Source organism: Ranitomeya imitator, chromosome 1 (assembly GCF_032444005.1).
Source record: "Ranitomeya imitator isolate aRanImi1 chromosome 1, aRanImi1.pri, whole genome shotgun sequence".
NCBI classification, from domain to species: Eukaryota; Metazoa; Chordata; class Amphibia; order Anura; family Dendrobatidae; genus Ranitomeya; species Ranitomeya imitator.
Window position 1 is genome coordinate 946,859,753 of NC_091282.1, and position 16,003 is coordinate 946,875,755.

Consider the following 16,003-nt stretch of genomic DNA (forward strand, 5'->3'; position numbering starts at 1 on the left):
AGGACTGATAGGTGCTGGAAAGTGCCTGGGGCAGCGGCCATTAATATAGCGCACACCCTGGCAGATAGGGAGTTGCGCTTTTAACCACATCAGCGGCGCTGGGCGGTGAATGGGCGCCTGAAGAAGTAGGGGTGGTACAGTGTGTGCCCTGAAAAAGCGGGACCTGTGCCCCCCTGTCGGGTGGACATTTTCCCTACCAGTGACATAATACTACAGGGATTAACCCCTTTTTAGCTGCTTCCCCGGGGGTAACTGTGAAATTACACGGCCTGCGTGCTACAAGTGACTTTGAGCTTCCCCATAATTGCACCTGAGGTCGCTTTGCATAATCTTCTTGTAAACACTCACCATGCAGCACCCTAGAGGAGCTGCAGCTGCTGAAAAATTAAAAAAATATGCCAAGGATGATCCCCCTGATAATGTGCGCAGTCTTAGAAATAACCCCGCACCATCTCAGCGTAAAGGTCGCCCCTCTGATGGTAATGAGGAGAGAGGAGAGGATGAACTGACTCTTAAACAGGCATCAGAGCAGTTGATGCAAGCTATATCTCTCACTAGATCATCTCTCACGGAGAAAATAGAGGATGTACATACCGAGGTGGGGCGCCTGAGACATGACATGCAGGCTATGAGAGGGCGCATCTCAGAGGTTGAAACGAGGGTGTCTCATATAGAGGACACTATCACCCCTATGGAAGCTAAACTGAATAAAGCTGCTGGATCCGTGAATGCCTGGAAGCAAAAGGCAGACGACTTAGAAAATAGACTGCGCCGCAATAATATCCGTATCATAGGTCTCCCGGAGCGGTCAGAGGGCCAGCAGCCTGAGCAATTTCTGGAGGAATGGCTTAAGTCTACATTGGGAGATGGATTCTCCTCGACATTTTCGGTGGAGAGGGCCCACAGGGTCCCGACGAGACCTCTCCCTCCTGGAGCCCCTCCGCGACCCTTTCTGGCGCGTCTCCTTAATTGTAGAGACAGAGACGCCATCCTCCGCTTGGCGCGACAGAAGGGCCTCATTAAATTCGATAATGCTACCATTTCGATCTTTCCAGATTTTTCCATGGAGCTTCAAAAGCAGCGGGCACGATTTATGGATGTCAAGAAGCAACTTAGAGAGAGGAACATCGTCTACTCTATGCTTTATCCGGCCCGGCTCCGTATTGTTTATAAGGGCTCCTCCTTATTTTTCACAGACCCAGCGGAGGCGATCGAGTGGCTGCGGTCCCGTGTGGGGTCAAATGCGGAAAACTCCTAACCTGGACTCCCTGACTAATGGCAGTATAGATAGAGCTCTTTGTTTGGGTGCAGGGAATGTCAACAATACCGGACACTGAATCCAGTGAGGGTATCCCTTTTTCAATTTGACTGTGGGAGTATGGAAATATACTCCCCTATTGTTCAAGTTTTGTTCAGTTTGGTTTTATGTATTAGATTAGATTGTTTACTAGGTATGGTTGCCGCTAATGCTGACTCTTTGCTCTGTGCGATGCCGCTGAACTACACCCGAATAGTAATGATATGCATTCACTTTCCCTTTAAGAGTGAACATGGGGGCTGAAATTATATGTATGACCTGGAACATACGAGGTATAAAGACCCCACGAAAGAAAATTAAGGTATTCTCGCAGATAAAAAAATATCACCCTCATGTTGTGGCACTAATAGAGACACATTTAACAAGGGACACAGTTCGATGTATGCAGAAACCGTGGGTACAATGGTCCTTGCACACATTCCACACTAGCTACTCTAGAGGGGTTTCTCTACTGATACACAAGGAGGTCAGGTGGGAGGCCAGGGAGGCGAGACGTGATCCAGAGGGCCGCTTCGTTTTTGTGCATGCATTTATTAATTCACGAGAGTATGTGTTATTGTGCATCTATAATCCTCCTCCTGCCAATGTGTCAATCCTCCGTATGGCTCTAGGCTTTTCCTTAAAATATCCGGAAGCCAAAGTTATTTGTATGGGGGACTTTAACTTAGTTATGAATCAATCCATGGATAGATTGAGACTGGATGACGTAACATCAGGGGACGCTTTACCTCAACAACCCTCTCAATTAGCATTGTTTATGAACGGGAGCGGGTGGTTAGATTTATGGAGAATAAATCATCCGGAAGTTAGAGGGTACACCTGCCACTCGTCAACTAGACAATCTCTATCTAGAATAGACTATATATTTGGGTCGGGTGAGTTGGCATTACGGGTGGATAGCATTGAACATGGTAATCGGGGGATCTCAGACCATAGTCCAATTATTCTTAAACTTAAATATGAGAAATCCGATAATAGTGGTGGGTTCTGGAAACTGAATCCCTTCTGGTTGAAATTGATAGACTCTAGTGATAGGACGGTTGATCAGTTGAATGATTTTACTCTAACACATTCGGAACTCCAAAACTCTGGTCTATTTTGGGATACCCTGAAGGCATACCTGAGAGGGTGCTTGTCCTCAACTATTTCCTACATCAAGAGGGTAACGGCGAGGGAGGATGAGGAGATAGAGCAAAGATTAAAAGACTCAGAGGCCACTTATATAGCTAATCAGTCCAGCAGCAATAGAATTGAATGGCTTACTTCCCAGAGACTATATACCCAACATGCAGACGCTAAGTCAAAACGCAAACTATTTTTCACTCGGCAGTCCTATTTTGAGCTAGGCAATCAAGCCAGTACACTCCTGGCCTTTTTGGTGCGCCAACATAACACCTCCAACACAATATTGCAGATCCGAGCGTCTGATGGCTCGTTGGTATCCTCTACTGATAAAATACTTCAGAGCTTTTACGATTACTACATTTCATTATACAAATCTAAAAGTGGTTTTGATATTGATGAATGTTTGGATTATCTATCAGATATAACATTCCCCTTACTAAGCCCATCTCAACGAGCCCTTATGGAGGCTGAATTCACCCTGGAAGAGGTAGAACATGCAATAGCGGATATGGCTACTGGGAAGGCCCCGGGACCTGATGGGTTCCCCATTGAATTTTACAGGAAATACCGTGATAAATTGGCACCTATATTGCTAAAGGTACTTAGGGGAATATGGGAGGGTGAATCTGTACCTGAAACATTTTATGATGCTAGTATTGTCGTGCTCAGGAAGGAAGGGAAGGATCCTCTAGATTGTGGATCATATAGACCAATTTCTTTGGTGAATGTTGACTATAAGATTTTTACGAAAATTCTAGCTACCAGACTGAATACGATCATATTGGATCTCATACACCCAGATCAAACTGGTTTTATGCCTGGGAAAAACACCTCTATTAATATCAGACGGGTGCAATCGGTTATTCAATATAGTACACTAGAACCAGACAATAAGTGGGCATTGGCTTCGCTGGACGCAGCCAAGGCTTTTGATTCCCTTGAGTGGTCTTTTTTAATTGCATGTCTACGGAAATATGGGTTTGGGAATAAATTTCTGAGAGGGATAGGTACACTATATGCGAAACCGGGGGCGCGAATGGTGGTAAACGGCTCTGTGTCTGCGCCATTTTCTTTGCATAGGGGAACTCGCCAGGGATGCCCTCTCTCCCCAGCCTTATTTGCCTTGGCAATAGAAGCCTTGGCAATACGGATGAGGTCTTCTGTAGATATTAAAGGGATACATATTGCTGATCGGGTGGACACTATAGGTCTATATGCTGATGATATGGTGGTGTTTATGGACCAGACGGAGGATACATTACCAAAAGTAATAACGATGATTGATAAATTTAGCAAGTTTTCTGGCCTATATATAAACTGGGATAAGTCTGCTTTGATGCCTCTCTCCCATACCCCAATGCCAAACCTTGAAACCCTCTCGCTATTGCCCATTGTCTCCAATTTTAAGTATCTCGGGATGCATATGACTCAGCGCAGTCACCTTGATCTACATCTCAATATATATCCACTAATTGACGTGGTTAAATTTAAATATGCTACCTGGGATAAGCTCCCGCTATCGGTGGCTGGTCGTATTAATCTGATCAAAATGATTTTACTCCCAAAATTGAGCTATTGTTTTCAACATAGTGCCGTTTCAATACCTAAATCTTTCTTTGCAACCCTAAACTCCCTTACTACATCCTTCATATGGGGGAAGGCTAGGCCTAAACTTAAATTATCCACCCTGCAGAGACCTAAGCGGGGGGGCGGGGCGGCTTTGCCGGACTTCTATCTGTATTACCTTGCTGGACAGGCCAAAATGATAAGTGAGTGGATGCCCGGGAGGTCTCTCCCCAACTCTGAAAGTCATATATTACATTCAGCTAAAGTTGATTGCCCGCTGGGTTTTCTAGAGATGGAGAAAATTGCTGTCCCTCGTTTGCTTCCTTTGCTTCGCCTGGCACGATCAGTATGGAGACAAATTAAAAAAGTGACACAATATGTAGATATAGCAGCCGAAATGCCGTTATGGAATAATGGTTACTTTCCGGGATTATTGGGCCACCCATCTACTGAATTTTGGATATCGTGTGGTGTCCTTACGGTGAGCGATATACATAGCCAGGGGGTTTTTGTTTCTTTTGAACAATTACAAAATACTCATAATATACCGAAGTCTCAATTTTTCCGCTACCTGCAACTAAGATCTGCCTTCCAATCACATGTACGAAATACGGGTGCGGGTCGAGCTATTTCAACTCTGCCGTTAATAGGAATTCTTAATTCACAGGGCCCTCAGGGACTCATTTCCTCTTTATACACCTACATAATATCCATAGGCGAAGTATCTGTTACAGATTCAATTAAGGGAAAGTGGGGGAGACTTCTTCCGGATACACTAGGAGAAGAATGGGATGAAATCTTGGAATCTCCAACTAAGGTCTCCCCATCAATCAATAATAAGATGATCCAATTATATATAATCTATCAATCTTATTTGACCCCGACTCGTCTTTTTAAAATGGGCCGTCTTCATTCATCAGACTGCTTGAGATGTCACTCTAGTGACGCAGATTTTATCCATATGATATGGAAGTGTCCTGTTATTTTTCAATATTGGAGAGAAGTGACAGCACTATTGACATCTTTGGTGTCGATCCCTGTTCCACTTGAGCCACTGGTATGTTTGTTTGGAGTATGGGAGGCGGAGGCTTGGGATCACCACACAGGAATATTCCTGAGGGAGTCACTGTTCATGGCACGAAAGGTGTTGGCGCTGCGTTGGATGGGAGGCTCTGGTCCATCTCTTAGAGCATGGGTTGACTTAATAAATTCAATTATTCCGTATGAGCGGACGCTTTATCAGAATAGGGGTTGTCCAACTAAATTTGAGAAGATATGGGGAAGATGGAATTCATCCTATCACACTGTATAAGTTAAAAGGACTCAGTATACGCATAAGAAAAGGGTGTATGACTCTCTAGACATTATTTACCAACAGAGCGGGATGTATTTAGAAATATTCTTTGTAAGCGGCACTACGTTTGTATTAAAGACTTTATTAGAAGTTAATGTAGTTACAGTTAAAGTTTAAAATAAGGCATTAATGATCAACATGCACAATTTATTATTTTTATAATATCTTATACATGGCTATGTATGGTAATTTCCTGTAATTAATGGAAAATGATGAATACGAGCAAAATGTGTATGATCTTTCCTGAAATCAATAAACGAATTTAAAAAAAAAAAATAGCCCTTACACAGCCTGGAGGTGTGTTTGGGGTCATTGTCCTGTTGAAAAATAAATGACGGTCCAACTAAACGCAAACCAGATGGAATAGCATGCCGCTGCAAGATGCTGTGGTAGCCATGCTGGTTCAGTATGCCTTTAATTTTGAATAAATCCCCAATAGTGTCACCACCAAAGCACCCCCACACAATCACACCTCCTCCTCCAAGCTTCACGGTGGGAACCAGGCATGTGGAGTCCATCTGTTCACCTTTTCTGCGTCGCACAAAGACACGGTGGTTGGAACCAAAGATCTCAAATTTGGACTCATCAGACCAAAGCACAGATTTCCACTGGTCTAATGTCCATTCCTTGTGTTCTTTAGCCCAAACAAGTCTCTTCTGCTTGTTGCCTGTCCTTAGCAGTGGTTTCCTAGCAGCTATTTTACCACGAAGGCCTGCTGCACAAAGTCTCCTCTTAACAGTTGTTGTAGAAATGTGTCTGCTGCTAGAACTTTGTGTGGGATTGACCTGGTCTCTAATCTAAGCTGCTGTTAACCTGAGATTTCTGAGGCTGGTGGCTCGGATAAACTTATCCTCAGAAGCAGAGGTGACTCTTGGTCTTCCTTTCCTGGGGCTGTCCTCATGTGAGCCAGTTTCTTTGTAGCGCTTGATGGTTTTTGCCATTGCACTTGTGGACACTTTCAAAGTTTGCCCAATTTTTCGGACAGACTGACCTTCATTTCTTAAATTAATGATGGCCACTCGTTTTTCTTTACTTAGCTGCTTTTTTCTTGCCATAATACCAATTCTATCAGTCTGTTCAGTAGGACTATAAGCTGTGTATCCACTAGACTTCTGCACAACACAACTGATGGTCCCAACACCATTTATAAGGCAAGAAATCCCACTTATTAAACCTGACAGGGCACACCTGTGAAGTGAAAACCATTTCCGGTGACTACCTCTTGAAGCTCATCAAGAGAATGCCAAGAATGTGCAAAGCAGTCATCAAAGCAAAAGGTGGCTACTTTGAAGAACCTAGAATATAAGACAATTTCAGTTGTTTCACACTTTTTTTTGTTAAGTATATAACTCCACATGTGTTAATTCATAGTTTCGATGCCTTCAGTGTGAATTTAAAATTTTCATAGTCATGAAAATACAGTACAGAAAAATCTTTAAATGAGAAGGTGTCTCCAAACTTTTGGTCTGTACTGTATATGGGTGTGTGCGAGCCGAATTCAGAATACAATTGCAGCATGCTGCAATTTTTTTCCTGTCCAACTGCGATCTGATCAGGGGAAAAAAACGCAATTGAGAATAGGATTTAATTGGTACGAATGCAATCAGACTTTTATTCGGACAGCATTCGTCCGATTTAATCTCAAGTGGTAGCGAGCCCTATCCGTAAAAAAACAAATGCTATACTTTTGGCTCTGTATGGCATCTGATGCTTTTTTCCTGCACCCGTAGATTTGAATAGCTAAGTGTCATCCAATGTATGGAAGAAACTAGTGCATGCTGCGCCACTGAAAACATTAGTCCTTGAACCGAAAATAAGGTCATATGATTAGTGAGGAGCGGATATACTCGTTACTCGAGATTTCTCGAGCACGCTCGGGGGTCCTCCGAGTATTTTTTTAGTGCTCAGAGTTTGTTTTTCTTGCCGCAGCTGAATGATTTACATCTCTTAGCCAGCTTAAGTACATGTGGGGATTCCCTAGCAACCAGGCAACCCCCACATGTACTTAGCCTGGCTAACAGATGTAAATCATTCAGCTGCAGCAATAAAAACTAAATTTCCGAGCACTAAAAAATACTCGGAGGACCCCCGAGCATGCTCGAGAAATCTCGAGTAATGAGTATATTGGCTCATCACTACATATGATCAAGCTACTAGTGGCGCAAAATGTCGAAAAAACCCTCCCAGCAAAATAGTAAATGTACACTGCTGTGTGCATTATAGAGTGCTGGCTCCAATCGATACTGATTGGGGCATTTAATAGTCACAGCCTCCTAGTAGGGCGCCTGTTCAGGCACTCATCGCCCTTACCTTTTGTGCAAAGTGCTCGGGGGGATACAGATGGGTTGCCATATCAGAGAGGGGCTTGCTGAAAGCCTTCTATTTTTCCTGTATACTTATAAATTACATGGTGAAATGAATACAGTCATTCAAAACTACAACTCATGCTGCATAAAGAGAGCCATTATGTACCTAAAAAAAAGAAAAGAAAAAAAAAGGCTACTGGAAGAACAGGAGGAAAAAAACAAAAGAGGAAATACGTAAGATGGCTGCGTCCTGAAGTGCTTCAAGAATATGTGCACACGTTGCAGATTTCCTGCTGAACTGCAGCTTTTTTTTCCGCGCAGAAACGCTGCAGATCTGCAAGTGATTTACAGTACAATGTAAATCAATGGCAAAATAAAAATGCTGTGCTAAATGGTGCAGAAAATTCTGCACAGAAAACGCAGCATATTCGAAAAAGGACCATGTCAATTCTTTGTGCAGAACGGCATTCCATAATAGAAATCTGCAGGGGTAAAAAAAAGGAAGAAATCTGCACAAAAATCTGCAACATGTGCACATACCAAAAAAGTGCAGATTCTGACCTGCGTTTTCTGCCAAGAAATTCAGAATCTGCACAGAAAATTCCACAGTCAAATCTGCAACGTGTGCACATAACCTCAATCCACCAGAGGCTAAAAGTAAGATATTTGCCCCATTAATACCTTAATATTGTGCTCATTTGCGTCATCAGATTCAGTGTTTGCGCATGGCCCAATCTCAGATTCAATGTCGTTGCCTTCACTTGTCTCATTTTCATTGTGATGTTCACCCATCTTCAGGACCGAGGCGAGAAATATATAAATTCTGGAACAATGATTAAAACAATGTGTGAAAAAAGTATTTCAGAAAGAAAAAGGGCGTACAGATGGTTAACAGCACTTCCTCCTGCAGCAGACTGGGCTGCAGCCGTATAACGGCCGGCAAATGTTTCCATTAAAGCCAGGGCCCAAATAAATCCAAGCTCCCGCCAATGCTGATGACAGCACTGAGGAAATATATACACTTTATGAGGGTGCGCTATGGACAATCTTAGCTGTGGGTGATATAACATTCGAACATTCATAAAATGACACAGTGTGCACTTTTCATCTACATTTTGTTCATTTAGAACTGTGGTCCCTGACCTTTCTTACATTGAGAGCCACATTCTGCTCTGAAAGTTGGTCACGAGCCACGTAGAGTGCGCCGGCACCCTCTCCAACCCAGCATTGACCCCTAGTCATCCATTAACAGTATGATGACAAACTCCCCACAAGAAGCACAAAGAGACCTTGTACTCTCTTCCCTCCCTCTTTATAGGCAGTATACTTACATCTGAGGGGTCTCACTTTACCTACATTCAGTAATCTCGCATCAAGCGCCCCTAGCACACTACGCGGCATGCAGCTTCAAGCACCTCTCTAAGGCCGGGATCACACATGCAAGAAACACGTCCGTGTCTCGCATGTGAAATCCAAGCTCTGGCGCCGACACTGTGGAGCGGAGCGTGCGGCCGCATAGCAACACATGGAGCCGCACGCTCCACTCCCAAGTGCCGGCGCCAGAGCTTGGATTTCAAATGCGAGACACGGACGTGTTTCTCGCATGTGTGACTCCGGCCTAACTGGCAGTATCATCCTACTACCAGCTTTAGGCCCCTTTCACACATCAGTTTTTTGCCATCAGTCACAATCCGTCGAATTTTGAAAAAAACGGATCTGTCGCAGATTGTGAAAAACTGATGCGACGGATTCGCTTTTTCGCCTGATCCGACTAGCTGATCCGGCTAATTGGATCCTAAAAAAAAAAAGAAAAAAAAAAAAAATCTGAGCATGCTCAGTTAACCCCTTCATGACCGTGGGATTTTTCATTTTTCCGTGTTCGTTTTTCACTCCCCTCCTTCCCAGAGCCATAACTTTTTTATTTTTCCGTCAATTTGGCCATGTGAGGGCTTATTTTTTGCAGAACGAGTTGCACTTTTGAACAACATCATTGGTTTTACCATGTTGTGTACTAGAAAACGGGAAAAAAATTCCAAGTGCGGTGAAATTGCAAAAAAAGTGCAATCCCACACTTTTTGCTTGGCTTTTTTGCTAGGTTCATTAAATGCTAAAACTGACCTGCCATTATGATTCTCCAGGTCATTACGAGTTCATAGACACCTAACATGACTAGGTTATTTTTTATCTAAGTGGTGAAAAAAAATTCCAAACTTTGCTAAAAAAAAAAAAAAAAAAATTGTGCCATTTTCCGATACTCGTAGCGTCTCCGTTTTTCATGATCTGGGGTCGGTTGAGGGCTTATTTTTTGCGTGCCGAGCTGGCGTTTTTAAAGATTCCAATTCGGTGCAGATACATGCTTTTGATCGCCCGTTATTGCATTTTAATGCAATGTCGCGGGGACCAAAAAGACGTAATTCTGGCGTTTCGATTTTTTTTTCTCGTTACGCCGCTTAGCGATCAGGTTAATGCTTTTTTTTTATTGATAGATCGGGCGATTCTGAACGTGGCGATACCAAATATGTGTAGGTTTGATTTTTTTTTATTGATTTATTTTGTTTGGGGCGAAAGGGGGGTGATTTAAACTTTTATATTTTTTTTTTTTCACATTTTTTTTTAACTTTTTTTTTTTAACTTTTGCCATGCTTCAATAGCCTCCATGGGAGGCTAGAAGCAGGCACAACTCGATCGCCTCTGCTACATAGCAGCGATCTGCTGTTCGCTGCTATGTAGTAGAAAATCAGGTGTGCTGTGAGCGCCGACCACAGGGTGGCGCTCACAGCTACCGGCGATCAGTAACCATAGAGGTCCCAAGGACCTCTATGGTTACAATGGAGAAGCATCGCCGACCCCCGATCATGTGACGGGGGTCGGCGATGACGTAATTTCCGGCCGCCCGGCCGGATGCGGTAGTTAAATGCCGCTGTCTGCGTTTGACAGCGGCATTTAACTAGTTAATAGCGGCGGGTGAATCGCGATTTCACCCGCCGCTATTGCGGGCACATGTCAGCTGTTCAAAACAGCTGACATGTCCCGGCATTGATGTGGGCTCACCGCGGAGCCCGCATCAAAGCAGGGGAGCTGACATCAGACGTACTATACCGTCCGATGTCAGTAAGGGGTTAAAAAAACGTAATCTGACGCCGGATTCCGTCACTTAACGGATCCGGCGCCATAGACTTCCATTCTAGCAAACAATGGACGGATCCGTCACTGTCCGTTTTTTTTCGACGGGCACAAAAAAATTACTATGTCCATTGTCTCCGGCCGCCGGACAAACAATTTTCGACAGATCCGGCGAACGACGGATGAAACGTGAGGCCATCCGTTGCAATCCATCGCTAAGACAAGTCTATGAGAAAAAACAGATCCGGCGGCATCAGTCGCCGGATCCGTTTTTTTTCAAATTTGGACGGATTGCGACTGATGTGTGAAAGGGGCCTTACCATATTTATCTTCCCATCTTCTTACCCCCCACCCCTTCAGTACAGGTCCTTCTCAAAAAATTAGCATATAGTGTTAAATTTAATTATTTACCATAATGTAATGATTACAATTAAACTTTCATATATTATAGATTCATTATCCACCAACTGAAATTTGTGACGTCTTTTATTGTTTTAATACTGATGATTTTGGCATACAACTCCTGATAACCCAAAAAACCTGTCTCAATAAATTAGCATATCAAGAAAAGGTTCTCTAAACGACCTATTACCCTAATCTTCTGAATCAACTAATTAACTCTAAACACATGCAAAAGATACCTGAGGCTTTTATAAACTCCCTGCCTGGTTCATTACTCAAAACCCCCATCATGGGTAAGACTAGCGACCTGACAGATGTCAAGAAGGCCATCATTGACACCCTCAAGCAAGAGGGTAAGACCCAGAAAGAAATTTCTCAACAAATAGGCTGTTCCCAGAGTGCTGTATCAAGGCACCTCAATGGTAAGTCTGTTGGAAGGAAACAATGTGGCAGAAAACGCTGTACAACGAGAAGAGGAGATCGGACCCTGAGGAAGATTGTGGAGAAGGACCGATTCCAGACCTTGGGGAACCTGAGGAAGCAGTGGACTGAGTCTGGTGTGGAAACATCCAGAGCCACCGTGCACAGGCGTGTGCAGGAAATGGGCTACAGGTGCCGCATTCCCCAGGTAAAGCCACTTTTGAGCTACAGAGAAGCAGCACTGGACTGTTGCTAAGTGGTCCCAAGTACTTTTTTCTGATGAAAGCAAATTTTGCATGTCATTCGGAAATCAAGGTGCCAGAGTCTGGAGGAAGACTGGGGAGAAGGAAATGCCAAAATGTCTGAAGTCCAGTGTCAAGTACCCACAGTCAGTGATGGTGTGGGGTGCCATGTCAGCTGCTGGTGTTGGTCCACTGTGTTTCATCAAGGGCAGGGTCAATGCAGCTAGCTATCAGGAGATTTTGGAGCACTTCATGCTTCCATCGGCTGAAATGCTTTATGGAGATGAAGATTTCATTTTTCAGCACGACCTGGCACCTGCTCACAGTGCCAAAACCACTGGTAAATGGTTTACTGACCATGGTATTACTGTGCTCAATTGGCCTGCCAACTCTCCTGACCTGAACCCCATAGAGAATCTGTGGGATATTGTGAAGAGAAAGTTGAGAGACGCAAGACCCAACACTCTGGATGAGCTTAAGGCCGCTATTGAAGCATCCTGGGCCTCCATAACATCTCAGCAGTGTCACAGGCTGATTGCCTCCATGCCACGCCGCATTGAAGCAGTCATTTCTGCCAAAAGATTCCCGACCAAGTATTGAGTGCATAACTGAACATTATTATTTCATGGTTTTTTTGTTTGTTATTAAAAAACACTTTTATTTGATTGGATGGGTGAAATATGCTAATTTATTGAGACAGGTTTTTTGGGTTATCAGGAGTTGTATGCCAAAATCATCAGTATTAAAACAATAAAAGACCTGACAAATTTCAGTTGGTGGATAATGAATCTATAATATATGAAAGTTTAATTGTAATCATTACATTATGGTAAATAATGAAATTTAACACTATATGCTAATTTTTTGAGAAGGACCTGTATATGTTCACCCTGGGCCGGCGAGCCACAGTTTGGGGGTCCCCTCAGTTGGAATTATATACAGTGGGTACGGAAAGTATTCAGACCCCTTAAAATGTTTCACTCTTTATTTCATTGCAGCCATTTGGTAAATTCAAAAAAGTTCATTTTTTTCACATTAATGTACACTCTGAAATGACAGAGCTACCAGCGGTGTGCTTCTCCGATATACACATATTACACAAAGTAAATAGACCAATTTCTAGTTCTGCGTCTACAATATCTAGTGCAAACAGAATCAACTATACAAATCTACCACCCAACCCTCTTAGATCACATGCATCACAGATTAACCATTACTGGCACAGGACTCCAACATACCAGGTAAGCGTCACCTTTAACTAACACATGGTTACTTCTCTGCTTGACTATCTCCAGGTATGATCTGCCTATATAGTACGGCTTCACAGAGGTGGTGTAACCACACGCATTTCGGTTACTTTCACACATCCATTTAGAGAAACAAAATTTAAAACGGATGCGTTGTAAAACTAATACAAACATGAGCAGAGGGGCCTCATTATTATTGTAGGGACCGTATGGGTCCTATATTGTGGTCAGTTGTTAGAAGGGAAGAAGCGCAGCACGCAAAACTTTTCCTCCCGTTCTAAAAACTGAGGAATAAGGGTATGTGCACATGTTGCGGAGTTTGCTGCGGATCCGCAACGGTTTTGACGCTGCGGATTAGCAGCTGTTTTCCATGAGTTTACAGTACCATGTAAACCTATGGAAAACAAAATCCGCAGTGCACATGCTGCGGAAAAAAATGTATGGAAACGCAGCGTTGTTTATTCCACAGCATGTTCATTCTTTGTGCGGATTTCGCAGCTGTTTACACCTGCTCTGCAGGAGTAAAACCACATGTGAAATCCGCACAAAAACCACAAAAAAAAAGGCGGTAAATCTGCGTTAATTCCGCAGTGCGGTTTACCTGCGGGTTTACCAAAATCAGTCCGGAAAAATCCGAAAAACTTTCCGCAACGTGTGCAAGTAGCCTAAGAGAACCCAGGCAGACTCTAATTATCGAGAGGGACCATCTGCTTCCATTTTGCATCAGTTCCGTTGCGTCCATTTTTTAACTCCTCTAAATGGAGCAAACGGAATGTGCAATCGGAAGAGCGAGCGCCCTACCGTTATTTACAGGTATTTGCATAAGTAACTTGTGAAAAAAAAAAAATCTGTTTCATTTGAAACAAACATGCAATCAATGACTGCACCACAAAACGCAGCTGAAGGTCTCATTCAGACATCCCCATATTCACGTACCAGCGATATCCATGGTTTTTAACAGATAGCAATCATACCTGTGATAGTCTATGGAGCCTCTCACATTATCCTGATATTTTGGAGACCAAGAGTTCTAAGAAAAATTGGGGAGACATGTCCGATTTTGATCAGAGGTTCGGATCAAAACCGGCAATGGAAGTCAATGGATCCATGGAAAAAAAAAAATAAAAATTATATAATATATAATATAAAATATATATATAAAATATATATATATATATATATATATATATATATATATATATATATATATATATATATATATATATCTATATATCAAACCACAGTGCAGTGGTTACAGACTGACAGATGGAGAAATTTGTTTTTTCAATTTCTCGACATACAAGAAAAAATGGATAACACTAGGATCACATTCCATATATCCAAATTGTATCCATATCAATTCAGAGGGATTTTTTGTAGGGGTATGGTTCTTTATAGGACATACACTTGGGTACTGCCCTTGTAAGGATGGCAGCTACGCTGGGCACAACAGGGACAGTAGAAAACGCCACTTTTTCCAGAAAGCATGACAGCACAACTAAGAGAGGGATCCGCCCAGCCAGGAAAGGAAGCCTACTGAAATAAAAAGGGTTGTACCTCTCCAACGCTTCAGTTGGGTTACAGAGCATGAGAGGACCTCCGGGTTAATTTAGACAAATAACCAACACAACATTATAAAACACCCCAAACTATAGTGCACACCAATAAGGTGAGAAAGGGGGAAGGGGAAATGGGTGCTGTCATAGGTTCTGGAAAAAACAGCTACCGGTAAGTAACCTTGGCGTTTTCCCTTGACCCATGAGAGCATACCTGAGAGATTTCTGGAGAACTGAAACACCTTAGAGAGGGACCACCGCTTGCAGCACTCTTCTACCAAAGGTTAAGTCAGAAGAGGACAGATTCAGTCTGTAGTGCTTAAAGAAGGTAGATGGTGAGGACCAGGTAGCAGCCTTACAGATCTGATCAATTGACACCTCCGGTTTTTCTGCCCAGGAGGCTGCCATGGCTCTGGTGGAGCCTTGATGTCTTCAGGAACCATAGCACCACTTGTAATGTAAGATAACCTAATGGCCTCCCTGATCCATCTGGCAATGATGCCTTTGGAAAATCCATACCCCTTCCTGCTACCCTGAAAGGCTACAAATATGGACTGGTTCTTCCTCCACTGACTGGTCATGGACATATACTCCAACAGGGACCTCCTCACATCTAAGTTAAGGAATCTTTCCTCTTCTTGATAACTAGAGTTGCAACAATGGGAGGGCAAAATAATCCCTTCGCTACTACGGAACTTAAGAGCCACTTTGGGAAGATAGGCCAGGTCAGATCTTCGTACAATCCTATCCTGATACACCTGCATATAAGGGGGGACATATCAACAAGCCTGAATATCGCTCACCCTGCGGGCCGATGTCAGAGCCATTAGTAAAATGGTCTTAAGTGTGAGGAACTTGGTAGATAAATTCTGTAAGGGCTCAAACGGGTCTTTAGTTAGCGCCTCTAGTACTAGGTTCAGATCCCATGGTGGAATTTTTGGGACTATAACCGTTCTGGACCTACCACAGGATTTCGTAACTCGTGACACCCATCTATTTGCCACCAGATTACAAAATATATAAAGCACTTGTGACGCCCAGGAGACCGGGGTACCCAGCACCGGACCAATGGGGTCTGTCTCTTAAGCGGGATGTCACGGGTGGCTTGACCCGGTGCTGTGGCCTCAGGCAATGCACAGTGTAAGGGGTATCATGAGGGAACAGGCACTTACTTGATCAGCAGCAGGTTCTCTCAGCGGTGATGATCCTGATCCTGGATAGATAGCTATTGTCCAAATGAAAGTCTGAGGCACTGAAACGTTTAACCAGTTTACTTCAACATAAAGTGATTTACAACCAATCCTGTCACCGGAGTCTGTATGGGAACTCTGAGTTACTTTGACC

The 16,003-nt window shown here is 43.3% G+C and overlaps 1 protein-coding gene across 1 annotated transcript in view; it reads right to left on the reverse strand.

Moving 5' to 3' along the window:
* SLC9B2 (solute carrier family 9 member B2) overlaps positions 1-16,003 on the reverse strand; it is a 177,812-nt gene that overhangs the window by 137,097 nt on the left and 24,712 nt on the right. Inside the window, exon 2 of the mRNA XM_069743658.1 lies at positions 8,351-8,492. Within this exon, the coding sequence (XP_069599759.1) occupies positions 8,351-8,461 (111 nt within the window). The 5' untranslated portion in view covers positions 8,462-8,492. The remainder of the gene's footprint in view (positions 1-8,350; positions 8,493-16,003) is intronic.